Source organism: Coffea arabica, chromosome 3c, assembly GCF_036785885.1.
Source record: "Coffea arabica cultivar ET-39 chromosome 3c, Coffea Arabica ET-39 HiFi, whole genome shotgun sequence".
NCBI lineage: Eukaryota > Viridiplantae > Streptophyta > Magnoliopsida > Gentianales > Rubiaceae > Coffea > Coffea arabica.
Genome location: NC_092314.1, coordinates 5,282,112 through 5,309,613, shown reverse-complemented (window position 1 = coordinate 5,309,613; position 27,502 = coordinate 5,282,112). Strand labels below are relative to the sequence as shown.

At 38.8% G+C, this 27,502-nt stretch overlaps 2 protein-coding genes across 4 annotated transcripts; both read left to right on the top strand.

The window, feature by feature from the left end:
* The first annotated feature begins 1,709 nt into the window (after positions 1-1,709).
* Positions 1,710-3,237, top strand: LOC140038183 (uncharacterized). The gene is made up of 2 exons (XM_072083282.1): positions 1,710-2,790; positions 3,176-3,237. The coding sequence occupies exons 1-2, from the start codon at positions 1,710-1,712 to the stop codon at positions 3,235-3,237; spliced, it is 1,143 nt and encodes a 380-aa protein (XP_071939383.1).
* A 12,551-nt stretch (positions 3,238-15,788) lies between these two features.
* Positions 15,789-18,284, top strand: LOC113734797 (uncharacterized). Of its 3 annotated transcripts, XM_027261497.2 has the most exons (3): positions 15,789-15,900; positions 16,016-16,137; positions 16,648-18,284. In XM_027261497.2, the coding sequence occupies exon 3, from the start codon at positions 16,701-16,703 to the stop codon at positions 17,919-17,921; it is 1,221 nt and encodes a 406-aa protein (XP_027117298.1). In that variant the 5' UTR covers positions 15,789-15,900; positions 16,016-16,137; positions 16,648-16,700; the 3' UTR covers positions 17,922-18,284. The 3 variants fall into 3 exon arrangements, with proteins under 3 accessions (XP_027117298.1, XP_027117297.1, XP_027117299.1); XM_027261496.2 differs by having other exon boundaries at positions 15,807-16,137; XM_027261498.2 differs by lacking the exon at positions 16,016-16,137 and having other exon boundaries at positions 15,810-15,958.
* Positions 18,285-27,502: the final 9,218 nt, after the last annotated feature.

Sequence of the window (27,502 nt, the reverse complement as noted above, 5' to 3'; positions counted from 1 at the left end):
TTTATTAGTTCTTCTACCTGTGCTCCGGAGTCTACTCCCAGACCTGAGGCCGAATCCTCTTTCTCGTACTTAATACCATAACTGGTTCTAGCAGTGCTATCCTCATCCTCGTACTACTCTGAAGCTCTAACTGACGAGACAAGAATGGAGTTCCATCTTCCGAAATCAGAAGTTATTCGCCACTCCCTCAGTCCCTCTCCCCTCCCGATTTTCTCAAACAACCAGCCCTCAAAGCTTTTTATCATCGACTTACTTCAAATAATTCTGCTTTTACCACAAATATTAAGCGATCGAGCCGCGCCTCATCGTTTTCGCCTTAAGTGAAACTACTTGTGTCAGTGCGTCGTGTGTTTGGTGCCATGCATGCTGCTGCTAGTTAGCTCAATTAACTATCTGACTCTTTTTCTTTTTTTTTTTTGCTGTGATCTTTCAGTTTTGATAGTGAAACACATGGGATCGTAAAGGTTGGCTTCTTCCAATGATAACAAGTGCGGCCGTTATAATCAGGTGACTTACCTACACAAAATTTCTTGAATATTTGCTGTTCCTGGCTGTTTCTTGAATGTTCATGCTCAACTCGTCGGTTGGATTGGTTTCTTGAGCATTTAAAAAGGGGCCCTAAAAATTAAAAGCTCTTCCATTGTGGTGTCTCATTTGGAATTGGACCCTTTCTATTTCTCATCACAATTGGAAAATTGGGTTCTCCCCATATATTTTTTTTCCTTTGAGGTTTTCTCTTGTTCCTCCGTTTGTTTAATTCCTTGAAAAAGAAATTATGGTTCGTAGGCATTTTGCCAAACAAAAGAAAATGGATATAGTAGAAAACAACATTGTGCTAGACTCATTCCGGGACTCAAGTCTTCCTACTATCATTTGCAGTTTTTTACGATAATTAAGTTGTTTTCTACTGTTGGTAGACTTAAGACAGTAATTCGGTAATGTATTTTTAATATCCATTTCCGAACCGTTTTATAGAACATTATATTTTGATTTTTTAAAATTCTATTTTACAAAAATTCGAAATTCAATGTAGATTGGATTGGGCCATTTTTTATTATCTGGAAAATATGAACACCCCTTAATCAAGCGTTGTCCACACTTAAAAAGTGAGAACCAAGTGCTTTCTCTTTGTTCAATAAATAGTGGCGGAGCTACATTGTGTTGCCCGTCAACTTTATTATATTTAAAAAATAACCATGAAATTATTACAAATTTTTATGTTTTTATTATAATTGTACCCCTTCAAATTTGAAAAATACTCATTTCTTTTTACATTGCCCTCTATATTGTAAGAAATCTTGGCCCTCATATGATCTCCCTGAACAACCAATTTCTTTTAGACAGTCTCTTCTACAGTAATATGTTTTAAAGCTATTAAAACACAAAATTGATTACTCCTTGAATCAATACTTCCACAACACAAAACTCGTACAAAACACGTTTTTTTAATTAAAATTTTCTTTGCACAGTAATAATATCATTTTAGGTGTATAATATTGCCTCCACTGCCCACGCTGATTGTAGGTCCTGATTCTGCCGCTGTTGATAACGGCATCCACCTATCTTGAATATATTCAAGTGGTATGTAACTATGATTATTGAGGTCCCCTCCATCACCTCTATGTGTTGGAGAAGACATTTGCAACTTACTTGAGTTTCTTTGAATATGATACCAGGTGGGACGTGGGAGCTGAATCTCTTTGATCCTAATGCAAAACACATGTGAACCAACCAATAACATACCGCGCCAAATACGCATCTTTTGGCCAGAATATCATAATGGCCAATTTGGACAGTTTTGGAGATTTGGCCCCTGTTATCTGGAAAAAGAACTGAAAGGAGAGGTGGACATCAGACAAAAAGAGAAGAAGCTAGCTTTGAATTTCGTACTGGAGAAGTCGGGTTCTACTCTACCAGAACTTTTGAGCAGATTACAGGAGACTGAAGAAGAAGCAAGAGCTGCTTATCCTGAGTGTGATCTAAAGGATATCGATGGAGACAAATTTAGAGAAATGATGGCAATTGATGGTTGCTTTTATCTCTTGGTTGCATTTTCCATTCTTGGAGAGGGAATGGATGGTTTCAAACTTGAGTTCCCGGATAATCATCGCTTTTTTGGGATAGGATGCGTCAGAGAAGCCATGGAGATGTGGCTTAGTTCCATGTTCTTTGTTGGTAACCAAATCCCATTTGTAGTGCTCAAGCAATTGATGAAACTTAGGTTCTTTCAGGAACTAATGAAGAAAAACAAATGGAAGCAACCATCGGGATTGCTAAAAAGAGCTGTACACATGTTACTCATAATCGAGTTGGACCCGAAACCAGTCGATCTGATACATTGCCTCCAGACATGTTTGCTTGGAACAAGAAGTGGCTCAGATGTTGGTATCTCAATAATGGTCAATGATGTGGGCGGCGATGAAGTTGATGATTTACCTTCAGCCGTGGAACTTTGCAGAAAAGGCATTGCATTTGCAGCACTAGAGGAAGACCTGGGAAGCAGAGGGATTCATTACAAGCATGGTTCCTTCAATGGTGTTCTTTACTTGCCTATCTTCAAGGTTGACAGGTACACAGCGCTGATGGTGGAATGCCTTCACAAATATGAGATTGTTCAAAAAGCCAGAGGGATTAAACCAGAATCAACCTCCTTCTTTAAGCTTTTGAGTGAGTTAATTCGTACAGAACAAGATGTTGACCTGTTTTCCTCCCAAGGAGTCATTCTAGGCGGCAGTGCAGAGGCGTTGCCAGAAATTCTGAGCGAGTTTGATGACGTGGAACCATGTGATTGTGAGCACTTTCGCCACGTAAGGAGACAGATCAGAAAATACCCCCCAAAACAATGGTGGATATCTACAAAACGCGTGATTGGGTACATTATGAGAAACCCTCGTAAATGTATTATTTTTCCACTTCAATTCTTGCAAACATACTTTACTATTCTGGCCTGCTACACGGCACATAGTTGATCAGCGCTCTTATAGCTGAATAAAGATGATCTAACTCTTCGCTGTCTCTGCGATGGAGTAATAAGCGTATTAGTGAATTGCTACGAATTAATAAGACATTGAAGCCTCAACACTGATCCGTGGAAGTGTGGCTGGGGATTTTTTTTTTCTTCTTATTGTATATTCTTCTTCTTGTGCTTCTGCAAGCTATAGTTTTATTGGCTTAGATATACGTTGCCTCGCCACCACTGCATGTGGACAGCAAAAAGACGGAAAAAATTTGTCATGACCTCTAACTCTTTGTTCTTTTCCTATGTTTCCTCTATTTACTTTTGGTACTCTTTGTTGCAACCTCAACTTTTTGATCGCATGATTTACTACTGTTGTTGTATCCTTTGTTGTTTCTCCAATTGCAACATGCATAATCTTTGTATAATATGCACGGTACGAAAGCCTATGAATTAACGGTTATATTTAGAAATTTGGTGAAATTGGGAGATGTGAATCCAGAAAAAATAGTAGATCGAGGCTTGTGAGATTTTTTTTTTTTATTTTGCTCATTTTTGTTTTAATGGCGTACATTTTACGTTATCAATTCCATTAGAATTATCTAATTTTTTTATCAGAAGTCGATGAGAAATCATTCATTAACCTTTTATTTTATAGAGGCGAGGGATTAAATCAATAGACGGTAATGCAAAAGGGACTAAATTGACTAAAACTCTAATAATATTAAACGTAAATACTCCCTCCGTCCCATTGTTAATGTCATATTTTCACTTTTTGCTTGTTCCAAAATTTGAGTCACTTTGAAAAAGTCAAATAACTTTTACAATTATTTTCCAGTTATACCCTTTTATTGACAAGTCAAGATTGCACTAACCAATTCTGATGGACCCACCCACAACACATCATCGGAAGTTATACTCTTCTGATTGTCTTTGCCTTTTAGTCAAAGTGACTTAATGGCAAGTGGTCCCACCAATTTGTTGTTTCACTCTACAAACAGCAAAGGGTACGTTTGGAAGAGTCAGATAAGCATATCCCGTAATGCTACTATACATAAAAAGTGCGTTTCCAAAAAGCGTCCCAAATTTTGGGACGGAGGGAGTAGTTGTTTTTAATGGTGCACATGAGGTGCACATAAAGTGGACTCTAATTTTCCTTTAAAGGTTTTAAATTGCCTTTAGTTCGTGAAAATGAGGAATTAATTGACACATAAGGAACCTTTAGCTCGTGAAGATGAGGAATTAATTGATAGATGTTGACACATAAGGAACAATTTGATCACAGTCTCAAAATTAAGCAACTAAAATGATCCATTTTACCTCTTGGCCTTTTTTTTTTTTTTTTTTTTTTTTACTCCGAGCAATTAGCGTCTAGGAGTTAACATGTAAATGATCACGGTCTAAAAAATAAGCAACTAAAATGATCGTTTAACCTTTGGTTTTCCTTGACTAGGAACAATTTGCGTCAATGAGTCAACACGTGGGGACAACTGATGCTAGAGACCAAAGCGCGATCGGTTAAATAAAACTCAAAATTGAATAGCCCAAGACTGACAACAACATCATTTGGACTGTGTTTTTTTTTATTTAAAAAAAGCAAATTTTATTAACAAATTGATGAAGATCGTTACCATGATTTGATTTATATCACCGTTCTAATGACAGGTCAAACATATATTAAAAAGGAAAAATCGTCCAAAACGTCCTTCACATTTTGTAAAATAACTTTTTTTGTCCCTCACTTTTAAAAGTGTAATTTTATGTCCCTTACATATTCACATCGGTCAAATTTAGTCCCTAACTAGATTTTCAATCATTTTTTGGCCGGAATCCATCATGTGCAAGGCACGTGATCATTTTTTAAGGGTAAATTTGTCAAATTATATTTTACATAATCTGATCTATAGCCCTCGACATTTTATAAAATAAATTTTTTCGTCCCTCACATTTTATAAAATGATTTTTTCATCCCTCACATTTCACAAAATGAATTTCTCCATCCCTCACATTTCAAAAAATGAATTTTTCATTTCTCACTAATTATGTGTGTGAATACATTTTTTTTAAACACATGTATATGTCTATTTGATTTTGATTAATAATAATAGCATGAACACATGTATATAATTGGGCCCAACTTGTGGACTATCTTCTCTTTTTGTATGATTATGACTAATATTTACCAATAGAACCTTAATTTGCATATTCTTATTGTATTTTGACCGAAAATAGCTTTATTGGCCAACTTGACAATGAATACAAGATTTTTTACTAGCTAATACCAGATGAAATCAAATGATCACGTATAACATATGGTATCTGTATTGTTAAGTGAAATCAAATAGACACATACATATATTTATGCTATTCGTATTATTAAGCAAAATCAAATAGACATATACATGTGTTTAAACAAAATGTATTCACACATATTTTTTTTAAGGTTTCCCTCACACACATAATTAGTGAGGGATGGAAATATTCATTTTTTGAAATGTGAGGGATGGAGAAATTCATTTTGTGAAATGTGAGGGATGAAAAAATCATTTTATAAAATGTGAAGGACGAAAAATTTGTTTTATAAAATGTGGAGAACTATAGATTAGATTATGTAAAATATAATTTGACAAATTTACCCTTCAAAAATGATCACGTGCCTGATTCCGGCCAAAAAATGATCAGAAACCTAGTTAGGGACTAAATTTGACCGATGTGAATATATAAGGGATATAAAATTATACTTTTAAAAATGAGGGGCGAAAAAAATCATTTTACAAAATGTGAAGGACGTTTTGGACGATTTTTCCTATTAAAAATTACAATTCTACAATTTAAATATATATGTATAATAGATTCCAAAAATTATATGAAACCCAAAAATAAAAAATAAAAGGAAACCTATGCAAATTTAGAGTAAAATACATAAAAACTCTGATCAAAGGTCATGGAAATATGGAATCCCCCTACCATTAAAAAAACACGCAAAAAACCTCTCTGTACTTTGGATTAATTTGGACGGTGGATGGAAACCGTCTTTTTAGATGAAAGTGCATCAAATTCCAACACTGCTCTCCTTTAAATATTTATATTTTTCATACTTATTGACTTTACTATTTAGCGGCAATTTTTCCCTTCTTTCCCTTTTCTTTTTATTCTTTATTCCTTTTCTTTCTTTCTTTTTTAGTTCCTTATTCTTCTTCTTCGATGCCTACTGTACGGACCCAACTCTACACTAACAATACTCCTTTCCAAACTCCTCAAAAATCTCTCTCTCTCTCTCTGTCATGAAGTAGGGGACTGGGGAACAGAAGGCGTGAATGGCAGATAAGGAAAGGCGTGAGAAGCTAAGAAGATACACTGGAAGGCGTGGACAGACAAGAGCAACGAATAACCAATACAAAAGCAAGAAGAAGACGTGGAGTCAACAAAGGAGAAGGCGTGAAAAGATATGCCAAAGGCGTGACCAATGAAGCACGCCCATTCTGGGTTCATGCTGTCCCTGCGGAAGTTGTGATCCAACAACCTGAAGATTCCCAGTACACGTGGCGTTTGATTATTAGCTAGGGAAGGAAGTTAGTTAGATAATTCTTTATAAATAGATCGATTATGTAATAGTTAAGGGTCTTTTTGTCAAGATTGATTTCTGCAATCAGAGAGGAAATATTCCCTCTGTCTTTTCCCTTAATTTCCTGCATTCTATTTCCCCTCCTCCTCTTTCCCGCCAAATTCTGTTTCTGTATCCAATTTAAATGTTCATCAATAAAATTGGAAATTGATCCATTGATTCGCATTTCATTTGAGTATTGTTCAAAGCTTGAATACTTCAGTACTTCTTTTCTCCATTCCCAACTGGATTTTAGGTTCTGTACCACAACAGTGGTATCAGAGCTGAGCTAACGAGCCATAGGGATGACGAAGAATCAGGATGAGGCTCTGAGAAGAGAGATAATGGAACTAGGCAGTGTGGTCAGGACCTTCACTAACAAAAATGAGGGAATGGAACAGGCTATCCGATCAATGGAATTCAGGCAAGATGCTACTGATAAACTGTTGAAGGGGATTGACCAGAAGTATGAAGGGATGATGAATATGATGGCTCAACTGATGTCTAAGGTGAATGAACGAGGCAAGGAGCAGGAAGGGAGCAGCAGCTCTAAGGAGGTAACTCAGTCAGAAGGATCTAAACTGGATCCACGAAGAGAAGTGACTGGCAGGAGAGAGTACAGGAATGACCACAAGTTACCTAAGATGGATATACCAGCTTTTACTGGGGACAATCCTAGGGAGTGGATCAGGAAAGCCAATAAATACTTCAAGATACATGGAGTGGAAGATGAAATGAAGTCTGAGGTGGCTGAGCTCTACTTCAGGGATAGAGCTGACATTTGGTTCCATGGAGTCTTCCATGGGAGGGAGATGATACCTTGGGGAGAGCTGACTACTGCCCTGTGTGTCAGGTTTGGGGAAGGAAAGCCTGAGGAAGCCATCGAGGAATTCAATAAGCTAACACAGGCTGGATCTGTAGCTGACTACCTGGAGAAATTCGAAATGCTTAAGGCCCTGGTAATGCCATCCTTACCACATTTGTCTGATTCCTATTATAAAGCATGTTTTATGAGTGGATTGAAAGAAGAAATTGTTAATATGGTTAAGATATCTAAACCTGAATCTTTAGCTGATGCCATTGAAATAGCTAAACTGCAAGAGAGGAACCTTAAGGCCATACAGAAAATACACAAACCTGCTCCTGCTGGCTTCCATAGCCAGAAGGGGCCAGTAAAGACATATACTCATCCCAAGTGGAACCAGGACAACTCCAAACACACTCCTAGATCCTATACCCAGAATTCCTTCAACCAGAGCCAATTCAAAAGGATTTCCCCTGATGAGTTTAACTTGAGAAGGGAGAAAGGATTGTGCTATAAATGTGCTGAACCTTATACCCTGGGACATGTATGCAAACAGTCCCATGTTCATTACCTACTAGCTGAAGAAGAAGGGGTTGCAGGAGGGAATGAGGGGCAGGGGGATGAAGTGTACTGTGATTGTATTAATGGTGAGCTGGCTGATGAACATATAGAAGTATCTGTGCATGCATTGGCTGGAGGTGCAGGGCACAGGACCTTAAAGCTTAAAGGACTGACAAAAGGGAGACAGGTTACTGCTCTAATAGACAGTGGCAGCACCCATTGTTTTATAGATGAGCAGCTAGCCACAGAACTGAAGCTTGGTACACAGGGACCTCGAATGATGGTCAATGTGGCTAATGGAGAAAAGGTGGATTCAAAGGGGCTGGACAAGCCCCTGCAATGGGAAATGCAGGGACACCAATTCCAGCATACCTTCAACACTCTTAAATTGGGGGGCTGTGACATGATCCTAGGAGTGGACTGGTTGGCAAGGCATAGCCCCATAGAATTCAACTTCAATGACCTCAGTATGAGGATCCACCAAGGAGAACATGAGGTAGTGCTAAGAGGGGAGGGTAACAGTGTCAAACTAAGGGGACTCAAGGGTAACAGGCTGAAGAAGTGGCTAAGGAAGCAAGCTTATGGGGTAGTAGCACAAGTGGCAGCAGTAGTGGAGGAAGTGGATCCAGGGCAAATACCTGCTGAAATCAGTCAGGTTCTGGATCAGTACAAGGATGTTTTTGAGGAGCCTAAAGGGATGCCACCTACCCGAAGCCATGACCACCAGATTACTCTGAAGGAGGAGGCCAGACCTTTCCAGGTGAGGCCATATAGATGCCCCTACGTGCAGAAGTCAGAAATTGAAAAATTGGTGAAGGAGATGCTAGAAATAGGCATCATACAGCCTAGTAGCAGTCCCTTTGCCTCTCCAGTCCTGTTAGTAAAGAAGAAAGATGGATCATGGCGATTCTGTGTGGACTATAGGCAGCTGAATGAGCTGACAATTAAGAACAAGTTCCCCATGCCTCTGATTGAAGAGCTGATTGATGAGCTGCATGGAGCCAGGTATTTCACTAAGATTGATCTAAGGGCAGGCTACTTCCAAATCAAGGTCAAGGTGGAGGACATTCCAAAGACAGCCTTCAGGACACATCAAGGACTGTATGAGTTCAAGGTCATGCCATTTGGCTTGACCAATGCCCCTGCAACCTTCCAAAGTCTGATGAACCAGGTCTTCCAAGAGCAGATGAGAAAACATGTACTGGTGTTCTTTGATGATATTCTGGTCTATAGCCCAACCATGGAGGAACATGTGAAGCAAGTGACAGAGGTCCTGAACATCCTGAGGCAACACCAGCTATATGCCAAGATGAGTAAGTGTTCTTTTGCACAACTGCAGGTAGAATACTTGGGGCACATCATATCAGCAGAAGGGGTTCAGGCTGACCCAGGGAAGATTGAAGGCATGAAAAACTGGCCAAAGCCAACAAATATTAAACAGTTGAGAGGATTTTTGGGGTTGACTGGTTACTACAGGAGATTTGTCAAAGGCTATGGAGCCATAGCAAGGCCCTTGACCAATTTACTAAAGAAAGACAACTTCCACTGGAATGAAGACTCAGAAAAGGCTTTTCAGAAACTGAAGGAGGCCATGTGCAGCACCCCTGTCCTAGCTATTCCTGACTTCACTCAACCCTTCATCATTGAAACAGATGCATGCTACCATGGCATAGGAGCAGTGCTGATGCAGAACAAAAAGCCTATTTCCTACCTCAGCCAACCCCTAGGCCAAAAAAATATGGGACTATCCATCTATGAGAAAGAGCTACTGGCATTGGTAACTGCTGTGACTAAGTGGAGACACTACCTGGAGGGACATCACTTCATCATACACACAGACCACCAGAGTCTGAAGTATCTACTTGAACAAAGGATCACTACCCCTCTCCAACAAAAATGGCTCACCAAGCTGCTTGGCCTGAGTTACGAAATTCACTATAAGAAAGGGAAAGACAATGTGGCTGCTGATGCACTTTCTAGGCATAGCAGAGAGGAGACAAGGGAATGCTCTGCCATATCATGTGCAATACCTACATGGATCCAGGAAGTGTTGGAGAGCTATAAAGAGGATGAGTGGATCAAGGAAACTATATCTCAGGTATTACTGACCCCCACACATGTACCTGATTACTCTTACCACGATGGTATACTCAGGTACAAGAAGAGGTTGGTGGTAGGAGATCAGGGAGACATCAGAGAGAAGATCATCACTGCTTTACATGACTCCCAAGTGGGAGGACACTCAGGAATCCAAGCTAGCTACCTAAGAGCCAAAAATCTGTTCTACTGGCCAGGGATGTACAAAACTATCAAGGAGAAGGTACTGGAATGTGACACTTGCAGAAAGTGCAAAGATGAACATGTAGCCTATCCAGGTCTACTACAGCCATTACCTATCCCTCAGCATTCTTGGAGTCATGTCACCATGGATTTCATTGAGGGGTTACCACAATCAGAAGGGAAGAATACTATAATGGTAGTGGTGGACAGGTTCACAAAATATGCTCATTTCATCAGTCTCACACATCCATTCGATGCCCCAAAGGTTGCCAGGCTCTTCATTGATCAAGTCAGCAAGTTGCATGGGATGCCTCAGAACATGCTATCAGACAGGGACAGGATATTTGTTAGTCAATTCTGGGGAGAACTGTTCAATACATTGGGGGCTAAGCTGAACTACAGCACAGCCTATCATCTACAAACTGATGGCCAGACAGAAAGGGTAAACCAAGTGCTGGAAATGTATCTCAGATGCTTATCACATATGGAGCCTAAGAAATGGAACCAATGGTTATCTATGGCAGAATGGTGGTACAACACCTCATACCACACTGCTATTCAGATGACCCCCTTTGAGGCATTATATGGCCTCCCCCCTCCCCAACTGGCTCTGGGGCCTTACCAGCAGGCCAGGGTGGCTGCAGTAGGTGATTATATCAAAGAGAGACAGCTGATTGATAACGTGCTGAAACAGAACTTGAAGCAGGCTCAGGAGAGGATGAAAAGGTATGCTGATGAGAGGAGAAGTGAGAGGGAGTTCAATGCAGGGGATTGGGTATACTTGAGGCTACAGCCGTATAGACAATCTTCAGTAGCCTTGAGAGGGAACACCAAACTCTCAGCCAGATATTATGGCCCTTACAGGATAGAGGAGAAGATAGGAAAAGTGGCATACAGACTGGACCTGCCATCTCCCTCAAAGGTCCATCCTGTCTTCCATGTATCCCTGCTCAAGCGGAAGATAGGACACAAAGTCACCCCCACACTTCAGTTGCCTGACACAAATGAAAAGGGACATTGGAGAGTAGAACCAGTGGCAGTGCTTGACAGAAGGGTGGTGAAGAAACGAAATGCTGCTGCAACACAGTGGTTAATCCATTGGTGGGGAACAGACCCGGCAGAGGCCACATGGGAGCTCGCTGAGGAGATAACACAACAATTTCCCACCTTCCAATCTTGAGGTCAAGATTTGCTTTCAAGGGGGGAGTATTGTCATGAAGTAGGGGACTGGGGAACAGAAGGCGTGAATGGCAGATAAGGAAAGGCGTGAGAAGCTAAGAAGATACACTGGAAGGCGTGGACAGACAAGAGCAACGAATAACCAATACAAAAGCAAGAAGAAGGCGTGGAGTCAACAAAGGAGAAGGCGTGAAAAGATATGCCAAAGGCGTGACCAATGAAGCACGCCCATTCTGGGTTCATGCTGTCCCTGCGGAAGTTGTGATCCAACAACCTGAAGATTCCCAGTACACGTGGCGTTTGATTATTAGCTAGGGAAGGAAGTTAGTTAGATAATTCTTTATAAATAGATCGATTATGTAATAGTTAAGGGTCTTTTTGTCAAGATTGATTTCTGCAATCAGAGAGGAAATATTCCCTCTGTCTTTTCCCTTAATTTCCTGCATTCTATTTCCCCTCCTCCTCTTTCCCGCCAAATTCTGTTTCTGTATCCAATTTAAATGTTCATCAATAAAATTGGAAATTGATCCATTGATTCGCATTTCATTTGAGTATTGTTCAAATCTTGAATACTTCAGTACTTCTTTTCTCCATTCCCAACTGGATTTTAGGTTCTGTACCACAACACTCTCTCTACCAGTAGCACCATCACCACCGCCTTATCTGTCTCTTTTTCCTAAGTTATCTAGTGGCTCTAGATTCCGTCATTGCCATTGATAGCATCGAATAGAGGTGCACGCGAGTCAAATTGAGTCAAGTTTCGACCTAATCGAGTCGAGTTTCAACGTAATTTTACGAATTTCAAACTCGATCTCAAACTCGACGAGTTCAAAATGTCAAGGTCAATTTCGAGCTTTAAAAAAATATTTAAAAAATATTTATTTTATTTTAAAAAAACATAATAATTTATAATAAATAATAAAATATTAGGGGTATATATAATTTTACTTTTAAAATAAAAAATATATATATAATCGATTTTGAGCCGACTCGCGAGTTAACCAGTTTAGTATTTTGAATTCGAATTCGATTTGGTCAGCTCGAACTCGATTCAAGTTCGACGTTGACTAAGCTCGAGTCAAGCTCAAACTCGAGCAGCTTGCGATCGGCTTGCGAGCGGTTGGATTCGTTTGCAACCCTAGCATCAAACACCACCACCACCACTACCCAATTATCCTTTTTTCCAAAGGGATAATTTCACAAACCTCCCCTGAGATTTTTGACAATTTCACTCAACTCCCTTCGGGTTTAAGAAATTACACTGACCTCATTTGATGTGATAATATGACTATAATGTCCTATACTTAATAGATAATTCACAATATGATGCAAGGGTTAAATAAAACCAAGGAAAAAGAAAAAGAAACCCTACCTCTTTTATGCTCCACCAATCGCCATTCCTTTTTTCTCCCTTTCTCTTACTCTTGTAAGCAACAATTCTTTTTCCTTTCTCTTATTGTCTACTTGCCTTTTCTTTCCTCTTACATTTTCTCTATATTTACATCTTTATTTATCTTAATGATGACCTATCATACCATAACCATTTTTATTTACTTAATGAATATGACACTATTTTACTTGCAGAAGCAGATTTCATTGTCAATTAAAAAGGAATGAATATGCTTGTAGTGATGATAAAGGAATAAATAATGCAATTGATAACTAAAAAGCATGGAAGAGGAGGGATTAGTGGGAAAACTGTTGGGTTGATTATTATCCTGAAAACTTGTGTAGGATGTTAATAAATGCATTTGATTTTCTTTACTTGATTAATATTGTTGGTTCTGATTTTGTTATAGATGGCGTTACTCTATTTTACGATGTTAATATATATTTTTGTGGAGCTCGGAATGTTATTTAACTGGTGGTGGTACGTTAGATTATTGTTTGTTTTATGATAGTGCTGGGTATTAAATTGAAGTTTAGAGTGCTAGTTTGGTTGTTGGTTATCACTGGGTATTAAATTGAAGTTTAGAGTGCTAGTTTGGTTGTTGGTTATCAAGGGAAAATTGATTTTCAAAAATATTTAGGCTGAGATAATATTACAAGACAGAGGTTGGGATTTTTGGAACTGCTGAAATTCTTGAACTGTTCAAACTATTTGCGTGGTAGTATTGTTGCAAATTTGGAAGAAAGTGTTGAGAAAACTAATTTTCTTTTGTTTTTTATAGAACAAGGATAATTTAGGGTATTTGAGGAAAAATCTAGCCTGATTGATCTATCTTGTTACGTAAATGGTAAAAGCAAAGGAACTAGGTGTAATTTTTAAAACCTGAGAGGAGCTCTCTGCAAGTATCAGGTACTTCAGGATAAGATTGTGAAATTATCGCTTTTCCAAATTCTTTAGTGGCCTTAAGCTTCTTTCCGATGATTGACACTAATTATGAATTTATCCTTTGCTGGAGTTAGATTCGAGATTCCTGCTGCCGACATTCTTCGTGACTTTTGGGTTTTTCTTCGTTGGAAATTTCTAAACAACCGTGACTCATTCTAAACTCGAAGATTCCTTTATTAATCAAATCTAGAGCTATCAGAATCACCATCACCAACAAATGCCCACCATCATCACTAGCCAATTCTAGATCTAATTTTGTGATCGGTGTTTCTGTTCAATTTGAGATTAATTTGAGGCTAATAATAGAGCTAATATTTGCTAGTTTTTGGTGTTATGTTGGGATAATTTGATTGGAAAATTTTTTGATAATTTGACTGAGGATTTTTGTTGTTATTTTGTGATCTATCTAACTGGAAATTTTTTGACATTATTTTGGGATCATTGGGCATTGAAATCATGTTGAAATTAGTGATGATTGGTGGGGTAACTGCTGGTGATCGTTGGCGGTACTGGTGATGCTTGGCATTCACCAGTGCTGTTGATGATTTGGGTTGTGAAGGAAAGAAGAAATGGAAAAAGAAAAGAAAAAGAAATAGGAAAAGAAAAATTTAATAGCAGGGGAGAAATGACCCAAAAGAAATTAGGGAAAGAGGAGAAAGTTTGGGAAAGTGGAATCTGATATCAGACGAGGAAGAGGCAGCATCAGGTAAAGGGAAAGCAAAAGGCAACATTAGGTAAAGGGAAAGCAAAAGGCAACATTAGGAAAAAGCAAAGAGAAGGACAAAAAATTGCAAAATACTAAATTATCCTTGACTATGTAATTTGAACCCCACTTTACGTCAAACTCTGCTAATTTGGTTGATTTCCATCCAAGTTTCAAATAAGTACAAACTATAAGGGCATTATTTAGGGGTTTTTAAACAATAACGAGGCATTACGACAAAATCTCAAATCACAATGGGATTTTCTATAGTTTACCGTGCAAATCTATTGTGGCATTGGTTGATTTGGAGTTACGATGACTTATAGAATTCTTTTGTCAAAATACTTATAATGTGTAATGTGTAATTTTTTTTAATTTGTATTTGAATTTGTAAAACATATTTATCTCTTCATTTGATTCAAAATTTTTAATGAAACCTTTAAAGTTATTTTTTTATTTTTTAAAATATAAAAGTTGCTCTAAAAGTATCAAACTTGAACTTGTGTTAAAAGTATGTTAATAATAAAAAAGCTTATTGTAAATTTCAAGGGATTGCACTTCACAAATGCATTAAAGTGTTTAAAAAAATGGCTAATTTCCTCTGTAAAATTTTTTCACTAGTATCGATTTAGTCCCTAACTTTTATTCCTAACCAATTTGATACGTAAAACTTATTTTGCAATTCCAACTAAGGATCTCTATGGCTGCGCCTATCACCTAAAATTTATTTGACTCCTAATTGACCAACTAAACAAGAGTATTTTGGGAACATTATTCACAGGACTGTAATCAATCAAGTACATCATGTAAAAAAAAATCAAAATATTAAACTTTAAAAAAGTTTTATATGGTGATTTTTTATATGGATTTAATTATTTTATTATAGTCCTGTAAGTGGCGTTCACATAATATCCTTGTTTAGTTAGTTAATTAGGGGTCAAATTAGTTTCAAATAGCGGTGCCACCACGCAGACCCTTAATTGGAGTTACAAAATAAGTTTAAGTATCAAATTGGTCAAAAATAAAAGTGAGGTACTAAATTGACACTAATAAAAATGTTTATGGATGAAATTGATCATTTTTTTGAAGTGTTTTTATCCTTTTCTTTAAACAAAAGTATCTCAATCCTGAACGGAAATATCGCAATCCTAAAGGGGTCAAGTTGATAATTGGAAGAATCTTGTTAGGTTCATAATTGGAATAAGTTGATAATTGGAAGAATAAGAATCTAGTTCTCCATGCACGATGAAAGAAGACTGAGCGCAGAAGGGCCCTTTTGCCTTTTACATGGTTGGTCGATGGATAAGCGTGAACGCACGAGGCCCTCTTGTCCCATTTTGTAATTTGGTCGCTGGATGGATGTATAAATATGAAATATCCCAAGTCTTATGATGACTTCTGGCGGATGACATCAGCATTCCCTGATTTTCGGTTTTTCTTTTGCTTGCATCATCAGTGAAGAAGAACTTCATGCACTGTGAGAGTTTCTTGAACTTCATTCCCTAATTTTCCTTGCCTCCTACAGCAGCATCCTGGTGAGTTTTTTGAACTTCATTCATTCAACCATCGTCCCTTTCCCGTCTACTCCACAGGACAAGCTCTGACTAATTCTAAGGTTTTGAGTCGTGCGCCAAACCAAAAAGAAGCTAATAGCTTCAGCTTTGAGACGGTAGTCATTTTGGCATCCGATAGTTCAAGCGTTGTGCCCTTTTTGGTAAGAAACAAGAAATCTAGATTGATAAATACCCATCAAGCACTCGTCTTTCTTTAATTTTGAGTCACTTCTGTTGATTGTTCATTGTTATATGCTGGGTCCTGATTTGTGGTTTAGTTGGTACGAGCAGAAGCTCTTTATAACGTCTCAGAGTACGGGATCAATTAATGTCATGTTTCTGCTGCTTTGCTTTCTCCGGCTCTAACTATTATATAGCTAGTCTTCATTGGTTGATCTTAATAGTGAGAATCCAACTACAAATCATGAAGCATGGTGGAAATTCAAATTAACTCTCGCTTCTGTTGATTGAAATCCTTAACAACATGTTTTTCAATACAAGATCCTAAATGGGAGTCAGTTTGAATTTCTTAGGATTCGATTTACCCCTTGAAAGAATCAAATTTACTCTCATCCCGGTAGCTTTACTTTTTTGAATGGTTTTTGTCATTTGATTGTAGTAATATTGTACTCACAGAGGTACTTACATGGGGTTGATCATTACGATTGCAGGTAGAAGGTTCAATCTTTTTAATTCATATACTTCAGCTTGTTACTTCTTCCGGATGGAGCCGCTGTGTAGTCGAAACGAGAAGAGTGGTCTCACTGCAGTTGAGCGCAAGATTTGTGTATATTACCCGGACTTTCATGGAGGAAAATTCGGAAAGCTTTGGGTATTTGGTCCAAATTACAGGAGATTTGGTACCGAATTCTCACAGGGTGTTAAGGAGGAAGCTATGGAACGCATACGGAGCAACTCACAACTTTCTTTTCAAGGAGTTATGAACGCTATAAGAAATATGGAGTTAGGAGTGAGAGCTGTTTATGCTGACAATGTGGTGAAGGATTTGACGGGGCCTCAGATTCAAGATTTGATGATTCAAGATGGTTGCTTCTTTCTTCTTCTGGCGTTCTCAATTCTTGGAGCCGATTCACAAAAATTAAAGTACGCAGAGAATCATCCTGTTTTTGGCGTAGGATGTGCCACTGAATACATGGACAACATTATAGAGTCCATGTTCTTTGTCGGAAATCAAATCCCACTCATGGTACTCCAGCAACTTATGCACCTTGATATCTTTCAAAGAATGAAAGCTACAATTGGAAGTAAGCAGCAGCGATTGGGTTTGGCCAAAAGAACCCTGTATAAGTTCTTGATGGTTGAGCTGGTTCCAAAACCAGTTGACTTACTCCATTGCCTCCAGAGCATCATGCTTGGCCCAAAACGCAGCTCGAATGCAGCTGTGAGGAAAAACGTCGATGACACAGAGGACTGTGTTTCTGCTAGCAAATTATCTGAACAGGGCGTGAGATTCCGAAAATTAGGGGGAGAATTCGGGATCAGAGGAATGCATTACGAGTGCAATAAGTTTTCAGCTGTTCTTTACTTGCCTGATTTGGGGGTTGACAGATACACAGATCTTTTAATCAAATGTCTTCTGAAATATGAGACTGTTCAAGAACGCCAGGGGGTCGAACCTGAGGCAAGTTCCTACTTTAAGTTCATGTCCGACCTGATTCATAAACCAAAAGATATTGAAATCCTTGTGTCTGAAGGAGTCATTCATGGAAGGTCAGAGAGATTACAGGGGCTTCTAAGTACTTTAGATGGCATGGCTTCATCTGGATGTATGCACTCGGTTAAAAGAGAGATTGTAAGAAATCCCCCCTGGCAGTGGCAAAAGCCTCTAAAGTGCATGCCTGTTATTTGCTCGGCTTTGATTGTTTTGTCCATCATGCAAATGCACTACAGCATGCTTTCCTTCGACAAACTGCAAAAGCCTTGAGAGCTTCCCAGGAGTTTTACAAGAGATACTTATGTACTTTAGGTGGCAGGTTTTATGCTGCTTCCAATAGGAAGAAGGAAACAGAGTTCTTGATATGTTTCGACATTTCTGTAGGTGAAATACATGCTTAGTTGTGGGCTATGATTTCCATATATTTTGCTGCCTGAATGTCATTCTGAAGCTTCGCTGCCAAATGGCTATGAAATTTCTGAGAAGTACTTCCAAGTTTTCTGATGAGTTGGCAAAACGCAGTTGTAGCCAGGACAAATGGTTTTTAACATGATATTTCTTCTGTAAACATAAATTTGAATGGTTATTCTCCATTTTTGTGGGTTTATTGTCAAAGATCCATATTTCAAGTAAGTGGCGGGTTTCAGCCTCTGTTCCCCAATCAAATTTATAATTGAGACTTGAGAAGCTTGTGAAATGCAACTTGTACCTTGCATCTACAATTCTACGCTGTGGAAGGAAATCCACAAATTTATCCAGCCCGATAAGGAGGTTTGAAGCTCAAGATTAACCGGCTACTCATGCCTAACAAGTATATTTCGGCTCCTCCACCCTCAATCTTGGGACACCCAAATTCCGGTGAGACTCTTAACACGCTGAAGGCGGTGTCCTAATCGGTCAAAAAAAAAAAAAATCTTTAGTTTTTTTTTTTTTTCATTTTTTTTAACAAAATCAACATCTAATTACCATTCAAACTCTTTTTTGGTAATTGGATTTCGACTGAATAGTCAGTATTTCGATAAAATCCAAAATTTTATATTGGTTGTCTAACATGAATTAGCTTAAGTATATTTAATATGTAATTAACAATATAAAAGTTATTAATTTGTTACTTAATACGTTACATATTTTTTTATCAGCATAAACTATAACTAATAACATTATTGACTAATCATTAATATGCAATGTGATATATCAGTAGGCATGAAAAATATAAAATATTTAATTAAAATATGAATTTTGGTAATTCAATCCCAATCAGAGCTTCAACCTAGGGCCTCCAGGCTAGTATCTTCGCCCGACTCCTATATAGCAGATTTAGAAACGTGGTGTTAAAATAATTGAATACTGCTGGTATTCAAATGTGTTTTGCAGCTTAATAGTAAATTCAGCACTTTTTTATTTTTTAGTTCGTTTCATGTGTTTATTCCTATGTTAGTTGACCGCCTAGCTAGAATATGATCGAGGTGGGCAATGTCGGTAAATATTTCTCGTACCTAAACAGAAGTTAGCTGGGAATAGGTCTGGAGTTTGATTTGAGCGCCTCCCGGTAAAGCGCCTTTGGGTTGATACGAATGCTGGAGAAGCTACCGCTGATTTAGACTTCAATGCATATTTTTTGGAGTGCAGGGAATGTGGTTAATTTAGGGAGATTTTATTCACAGTGATGATGCAGCAAGGATCATAGTTAACTGTAACATAGTAAAGCAAAGTTCAAGCTGCTCTCACATTATGATGCCGTAAGATGATTGAGCAAATATGGTCCTATTTGCAGTAGCAACAATGACCAAAAAAAAAAAAAAACGTGCACTTAACAATATTTATTACTAGAGAAAAATAAAACCCAAGTCTGCTCTCCCTTTATGATGATGCCACAAGGTCATTGAGCACAAGTCCACACTCCCTTTATGGTGCCATAATATCATCAAGCAACAAGTCTGCTTTTCTGTCAGGACCTGATTGAAGAAGTTTTGGATTTCTTGGGAGGGAAACTAGAAAGAAAGGAAGGGTTCAGGAGAGAGTTTAGAGAAGAGAGAGAAATTCTTCATTAACAGAAAACAATTACAAAATTATTCCCTCAGCCAATCACGTAGCTCCCTTTTCATAATCTGCTCAGCTAACTAACTAACTTTCACTAACTAACTATTTAAATGCAACGACACCGTTTCTGGAATTTCATAATCCTGAGTTAAACGATGACGTTTTCCTTCAGCTTCCTGACAATTCCTCCCTCTTTAGTTTAGACTTGTCCGCAAGTCTCAAATCCTGGGAATTGTTGGTCTATGAAATCCTTGTCTTCCCATGATGCCTCATCATACTCCAACTGCTGCCACTTGATCAGATATTGTACCACTGGTATATTCTTCTGAAGAATAGCTCTTCTCTTCAAGACCATCTCTGGCACTAAAGGACACTGATCCTGCAAATCAAATTCTGGCAGAGTAGCGGAGAGCTGCTATGGGGTCCAATCCTCTTCTTAAGTAGAGATACGTGGAACACTGGATGTATCCTAGCTGTAGGAGGCAATTTAAGTTTGTAAGCAACCTCACCAACCTTCTCCTCTACTTCAAAAGGCCCATAGAACTTTGTTGTGAGCTTGAGATTCTTTCTAATAGCTATGGTCTGCTGCCTGTAAGGCTGCAACTTGAGAAACACTAATTCTCCTACTTCAAAACTCCTCTCAGTCCTGTGTCTATCTGCGAAATATTTCATCCTCTGTTGAGCCTTCAATAGATGCTCCCGATACTGGCAGAGATTCTTACTCTGTCCTGAATCGCTTGGGTTGCTGCAGGAATGATAGAGTCATGGTAAGGACCCATTGGTAGGGGTAAAGCCTTATAGCCATAGAGAGCTTCGAGAGGGGTCACATCTAAGCTTGAATGATACGCAGAATTGTACCACCACTTAGCTAAGGAAAGCCACTTGCTCCATTGATTTGGAAATTCTCCAGTCATGCATCTCAGATAAGATTCCACACACTGGTTTACCCTTTCGCTCTGGCCATCTGTTTCTGGATGGTACGCAGAACTATAGCATAAACTTACCCCAATCAATCGAAATAGTTCCTTCCAGAAGTTGCTAGTAAAGACCTTGTCCCTATATGTAACTATAGTTTCAGGCAGTCCATGGAGTTTATACACCTGGTCGAGGAAAACCTGAGCAACTTGCTTGGTAGAAAAAGGATGAGCAAGTGGTAGGAAATGACTGTACTTGGTGAATCGATCCACTACTACCAGGATGGTGTCAAAGTGCTGTGAATTAGGAAGTCTCTCTATGAAATCCATAGAGATGTGTGTCCATGCTTGACTAGGTATAGGTAATGGCTGCAAAAGTCCAGGGTGTTGAACATGTTCAGCTTTATTCCTTTGGCAGCTATCACAGGCCTGCACGAATCTCCTAACCTCCTGCTTCATCTCAGGCCAATAGAATATGCTACTGATTCTGTGCCAACTCCCTCTTTGCCCTGAATGACCTCCCATAGAAGAGGAGTGCAAGGCTTCCATGATCTGTCCTCTAACTCCATTGCTTGAGCCAACATAAAGTTTCCCTTTATATCTGAGAATACCATCACTGAGCTGATACAAATCTGGATACTCAGGTTGCAGGATAATCCTAGCAATCAACTCTTGGCACTGCGAATCTTGTTCATAGCTCCTGACCAATTCTGTCATCCAAGCTGGCTTAACAGAAGACATAGCCAGACAAACTCCTGTCATCTGATTCCCATCCCCTGTTTCATCAGCTCTCCTGGAAAGAGCATCAGCTACTAAGTTCTCACTGCCCCGTTTGTATTGAATTTCATAGTCCAGTCCAAGTAGTTTAGTCAACCACTTATGCTGTATTGCCGTTGTTAATTTCTGATCTAGCAAATACTTTAACGACTGATGGTCAGTCCGTATTATAAAATGATAGCCTACTAGGTAATGCCTCCATTTTGTTACTGCCATTACTAGTGCTAGTAGCTCCTTTTTATATGCAGACAACCCCAAGTTCCTTGGACTCAATGATTTGCTAAGGAAAGCTATTGGATGTCCCTCCTGCATGAGTACAGCTCCAATGCCTCCTCCACTTGTATCAGTCTCCACCACAAATGGTTGCTTAAAGTCAGGTAGTTTAAGGACTGGAGCTGAAGTCATTACTTTCTTGAGTAGATCAAAAGCTTGCTGAGCTGAGTCAGTCCAGGCAAATGCATCCTTCTTTAGCAGATCTGTCATTGATTTGCACAAGATGCCATAGTTCTTAATAAACCTTCTGTAGTAACCTGTGAGTCCCAAGAATTCTCTTAACTCCTTAACTGACTTAGATGTTGGCCAGGTTAAAATGCTGTCAATCTTGGAAGAATCCATACTAACCCCTTCTTCTGAAATGGTATGCCCTAAATATTCCACTCGAGTCTGTGCAAATGAGCACTTGGACCTTTTTGCAAACAACTGGTTTTCCCTGAGCACATTCAGCACTATTCTCAGGTGTTGCAGGTATGTCTCCCACGTTTTACTGTAAATCAGGATATCATCAAAGAAGACTAGAACAAACTTCCTCAGATATGGTTGAAATGCTTGATTCATCAAGGACTGAAAAGTTGCAGGTGCGTTAGTCAGCCCAAAAGGCATGACTAAGAATTCATAGTGTCCACAATGGGTCTGAAATGCTGTTTTGTACACATCTTGAGGTTTGACCCTTATCTGGTGATAGCCTGCTGTTAGGTCTAGTTTAGTCTTAAATTTGGATCCAGCTAGTTCATTCAAGAGTTCATCCACATTTGGAATGGGGTAACACTCTTTGATGGTAATCTTATTGAGTTTCCTGTAGTCAACACAGAATCGCCAAGTCCCCTCCTTCTTCTTGACTGGAAGAACTAGTGATGCAAATGGACTGTTGTTGTGTCTTGCAATTCCATTGCTTAACATTTCTGTGACTTGCCTTTCGATTTCATCCTTCTGGGAATGGGGGTGCCTATAGGGTTTCAGCTTGAAGGGTTGAGCTCCTGACTTCAATGGAATCTCATGATCACAGGTTCTGGTAGGTGGCAAGGATACAAGCTGCTGAAACACATCTGTATACTCTTCCAGTAGGTCTTTAATCTCCTGGGGCTGCTGACCCCCTTCTGTCATCACTGAGGTATTTGTTGAGGTTGATGCTGTCTCTAATGGTCTCATAGCAAGGCACCTCTTCTTATATTTTATAAAGTGTCTCAGATCCTTGCCTCTGATCAAATCCAATTCACAGTCTTCAGAACTCCCTTGCAGTTGCATTACTTCCCCTTCATATTCCATAGAGATCCTAAGGTTATGGAAGTCAAACGTGATAGGGCTAAAATGAGTCATACAGTCTACTCCCAGAACAATGTGCCAACCACTCAGTTCCATTACTTTCAGGTCAAAACCAAATTTATGCTGATTGACCTCCCACCTGACCCTAGGACATATAGCTTTGCTAGTTACACAGGCTCCATTACCTACAATGACAGAAAAATGTGATACCATTCTATAAGGTATGTCTAAGGCAATAACCAATTCACTGTCAATGTACCTATCAGAACTGCCTGTGTCCATTAGGATCGGCACTTCCTCCCCATCCAAACGCCCTGTGATTGTAATAGTTTTTCTTTTAAGAGACTCTGACAGTGTGTGTAAGGACATTTCCATGACAGATCCTGAATTTCCAGTGTGCTCATCCTGTTCCCCCACTGCATCCTCAAATTCGGATTCTTCCTCCTCTTTCCCCAGGAAAAAATTTAAGTGTCCCATCTTGCACTGATGTCCTGCCCCATACTTCTTCCCACACTTGAAGCACAATCCATTGTTCCTCCTATACTGTATTTCTTGGCCAGAAATCTTCCTGGTGTAGTTGTTTTCTGGGGATCCCTTCCTTGCATTAAAGTGTTTATGGTGGTTGGCAAGGGGAACTTTGTACAGACTCCCTGTTGTTGAGCTTGAGGGCTGACTTTTTTGCATTCCAAATTTATTTTCTATAGGACTTATCTGCATCTCCTTTCCCTGCCTGTTCTGTAACTGCAGGGAGTATTCCTGCAACTGAGCCATCTCATAGGCGGCAGACAACTCTGTAGGTTTTAGCATTCTAATCATAGGTTTGATTTCTTCTTTGAGTCCGATAATAAAACTAGATACAAAATAGCCTTCATGTAATTGAGGATTTTCATCAGCATTAGAGGTTTGAGTTCCTCAAATTTTTTCTGGTAATTTTCCACACTCCCCACCTGTTGAATCTTGTTGAATTCTTCCACTATATCTCTGCAAATTTTGTTACAGAATCTTTTGCATAGTAACTCCTCAAATTCCTTCCAACTTATGCCAGATTTTTCTATTTTGAGTTCTTGAAACCACCTATCTGCTTTCCCTTCCAGAAACATTTCAACTACATCTACCTTCTGATTTTCAGGCACTTGATAATTCAGAAAGTATTTATTACATTTTCTCAGCCATTCCTGTGGATTTTCCCCATAAAAAAGAGGTAGCTCTAATTTTGGAGGATTAGGTATATAGATCCTACATTCTTCTCTTCGGATGAAACCTCCACTGTTCTCGCCTTCTTTGTTGATTCTCTGCTGAGGTGGTGGCTTTGGTAGCAGTGGCCTCTCCCTTGCTTCCTCCACTGAATTTTTTTCTCTGTTCATCATCATTTGCAGGAAGGAGTTGAATTTCTGATCCAGTCCAGCCATTGATGCTTCCAGCTTTTCGAGTTTGATGTTGGAATTCTCCATTTCAACTCTGATTTCGCCGCCAAAATCAACTCGAAACTGCTGTTGAGAAATATGGAATGTCTCCATAGCTTCCTGTAACCGCGCCTCTTGTTTCTTGACGTATTCTTCCAAGGATTTCAGGCGAGTTCCTTCCGCCATTTGTAATTCCAAGGATCGATCGCTCTGATACCAATTTGTCAGGACCTGATTGAAGAAGTTTTGGATTTCTTGGGAGGGAAACTAGAAAGAAAGGAAGGGTTCAGGAGAGAGTTTAGAGAAGAGAGAGAAATTTTTCATTAACAGAAAACAGTTACAAAATTATTCCCTCAGCCAATCACGTAGCTCCCTTTTTATAATCTGCTCAGCTAACTAACTAACTTTCACTAACTAACTATTTAAATGCAACGACACCGTTTCTGGAATTTCATAATCCTGAGTTAAACGATGACGTTTTCCTTCAGCTTCCTGACATTTTCCTTCCTATTTGTGGTAGCCAAGAAGGCCATAGGCTGCCATGAGATGCCATAAGATCATCGAGCGAGCGTATTCCTATTTGTTGCAGCCAAGAAGGCTATAGACTGCTTGCAGGAAAGCAAAAAAATCAAAGTGAGAATTGCAGCACTGAGGGCAATCAGCTTTAGTAAGAGCTTTATGCACTTCTGCCAGTGCTGTGGAGGATGTTTTCTGTTCGGATGGTTCCATGCCGTCAAAGGAGCTCAGAAGTCGTGGCAAGCCCTCTAGTTGTCCTTGAATGACTCCCTGTGAGGTAAGGAGTTCAACATATTTTGGTGTGCGCAATAGCTCACTGAAAACTCTAAAGTAGGGGGATACGTCCATGGTTCAAAGTTGCTGTTGCGGCCCGAATCGTTCCACATCAGTTTCGATATATCAGTCACGGTCTCGACGAAATACAAATTTTGAAACATTTAATATTCTAAAAATTTTGAATAATATTCAGAAATATGCTAAATAAAAATAATAAAAAATTTAGTAAAAGAAAATCTGTAAAATATAAATTTACGAATTGACTCGAGATAACTCGCGATGACTTGGTCCGACTAGGCCGAAACTATCCGTATCGAATACTTCTCGACCAAATTTTTGGTGACTCGGCCAAGTTCTCGACGAGTTAAGTGGTGGGTGTCAAACCAGTAAAAATAAAATTCTTACTCTTAAATCACGAATTAAGTCCACTATGGGTTACTAGAGCAGGGACTTAGGCTGTGCAATGGGTTACTAGCTTCACCCTGGTGCCAGAGTTTGCTTGATCCAATATACCAAAGTATCTTAATTACATGAAAGATAAAATTCGAATATAGCAGTGAACATGGTCGAATCCACAGGGACTCGGGAATTTATTTTGAATGAATGTAACATTAAATAAAAATGGGGGGGATTGATATGGAACTGCCTAATTTAATTGCTCAAATTAAGACAATCGCAGATAAAATAAATAACAATAAATATAAAGTAAATTAACGGAAGAAAAATATTTAGTCAAAGGTATAATCTCCACTAATTGTTCGAATCATTGATCACAGATGCAGAGACAAAATCTTTCATTTACAAATAAATTGGTTATGGTTGTCAACAAACTCTGACAACCTACCTAAATTTCCTGATTCGATAACTACAACAAACTCTGTGGTTATTGCCCTAGCCAATTAAGCAGTGCTAAACACGCTCTTAGAATTTAACTTATTGACAGCATTAATCATTAGACTGGCCACCAATTATAACCAACAAACACACACGCTCAGTTTATTTAGGTTATATCATATATTTCCGCAACAACAACTCAAAAGTTTCTACTATAATTGAATCATGTCACTTGCCACATGCACTAAAATTACCCAACAATTACGGATTGAGCACTCTTAGATGGCTGTTAATTACTCACACAATTAAACAGTGATCAAGTATTTAATTGCAAGAAATAATCATATGCATAAGTGAACAGGAAATATATAAATACTTGCAAATTAAAGAACGTAGGCAAATCAATTCGATCTCACAGTTTTGTCGAACCAAAGCTTCGATTTAACCTCTGACTAGATGAAGAAATTAGCCACTCCACATAGTTGAATTGCAGCCAAAAGTACTACTCGAGTTCTTAATTGAAAAAGGAAAATAAATTGGGAAAATGAAGGAAAAATGGGACGGAACAGAATGGCATGCGCTGATTTTCAGAGTCTCTCCTCTTTTGTTGAACCCGAGGTCTTATTTGAGCTAGCGTTCCCCCAGGGTTTCTTTAGCGTTTCTTTCTTCTTTTTTTTTTCCAAAAATGGGCCTCGTGTGCAATTGAACCTCAATGGGATGCGGGCTTTCTACTGCATCAGTTGTACTGTTCTTTGCTGTAAACTAACCAAAAGTAAAAGCCCAAAACGCTTGCTAACTTGATGCAGTAACAATCATCAACCGAATAGGGCATTGTAGATGAATACTCCTGGATGGTTTTCACACCCCATCATCCCTGATGTAGCGGTTTTCAAGTATCAACTAAGAAACTTGTATCAAAATTTTCTTAATGGAATTTCCTCAATTAGGCTTCAATTTCTCCTTTTCTGCCTCAATTGACTTGAAGTTCCTAGAAATCACACAAAAATTCAAATATAAGTAGAATCTAGCAAATTATCACAATATTTGGTCAAAATAAAGGGAAAAATATTAACAAATAAACTGCCTAATTTGCGCATTAACAAATTCCCCCACACCAAGACAATACTTGCCCTCAAGCATTCACTACCTAAAAATCACAGTCAATATCACAAATACTTGAATAGCTCTATAAACTTGCACAAGTGTTACATCTTCTCAACAATTTCACCAAAATGAGGATGTTAAAAACTTGACAAACCTCACATGGATAGCAGTGTATACACTCAACCACTCAAAATATGGAAAGGATGTTTATATCACTCAAATCAACAACATGGAATGATTTTGCCATATGCTTGCTAATATATCAAATCTCCACCACTTTAATGAACTTGATACAAAAATCAAAGGGTCTTTTAATAAGGATGTAATGGGGCTTGGGTTAAATGTTAGACAAAATGGACCTTTAGGCTAATAATGTCAAAAGAAATACCAATAGCTCATTGCATGAAATGAATCACCCCTTTTTTTTTCAATCTCCCAACTCCAAGGC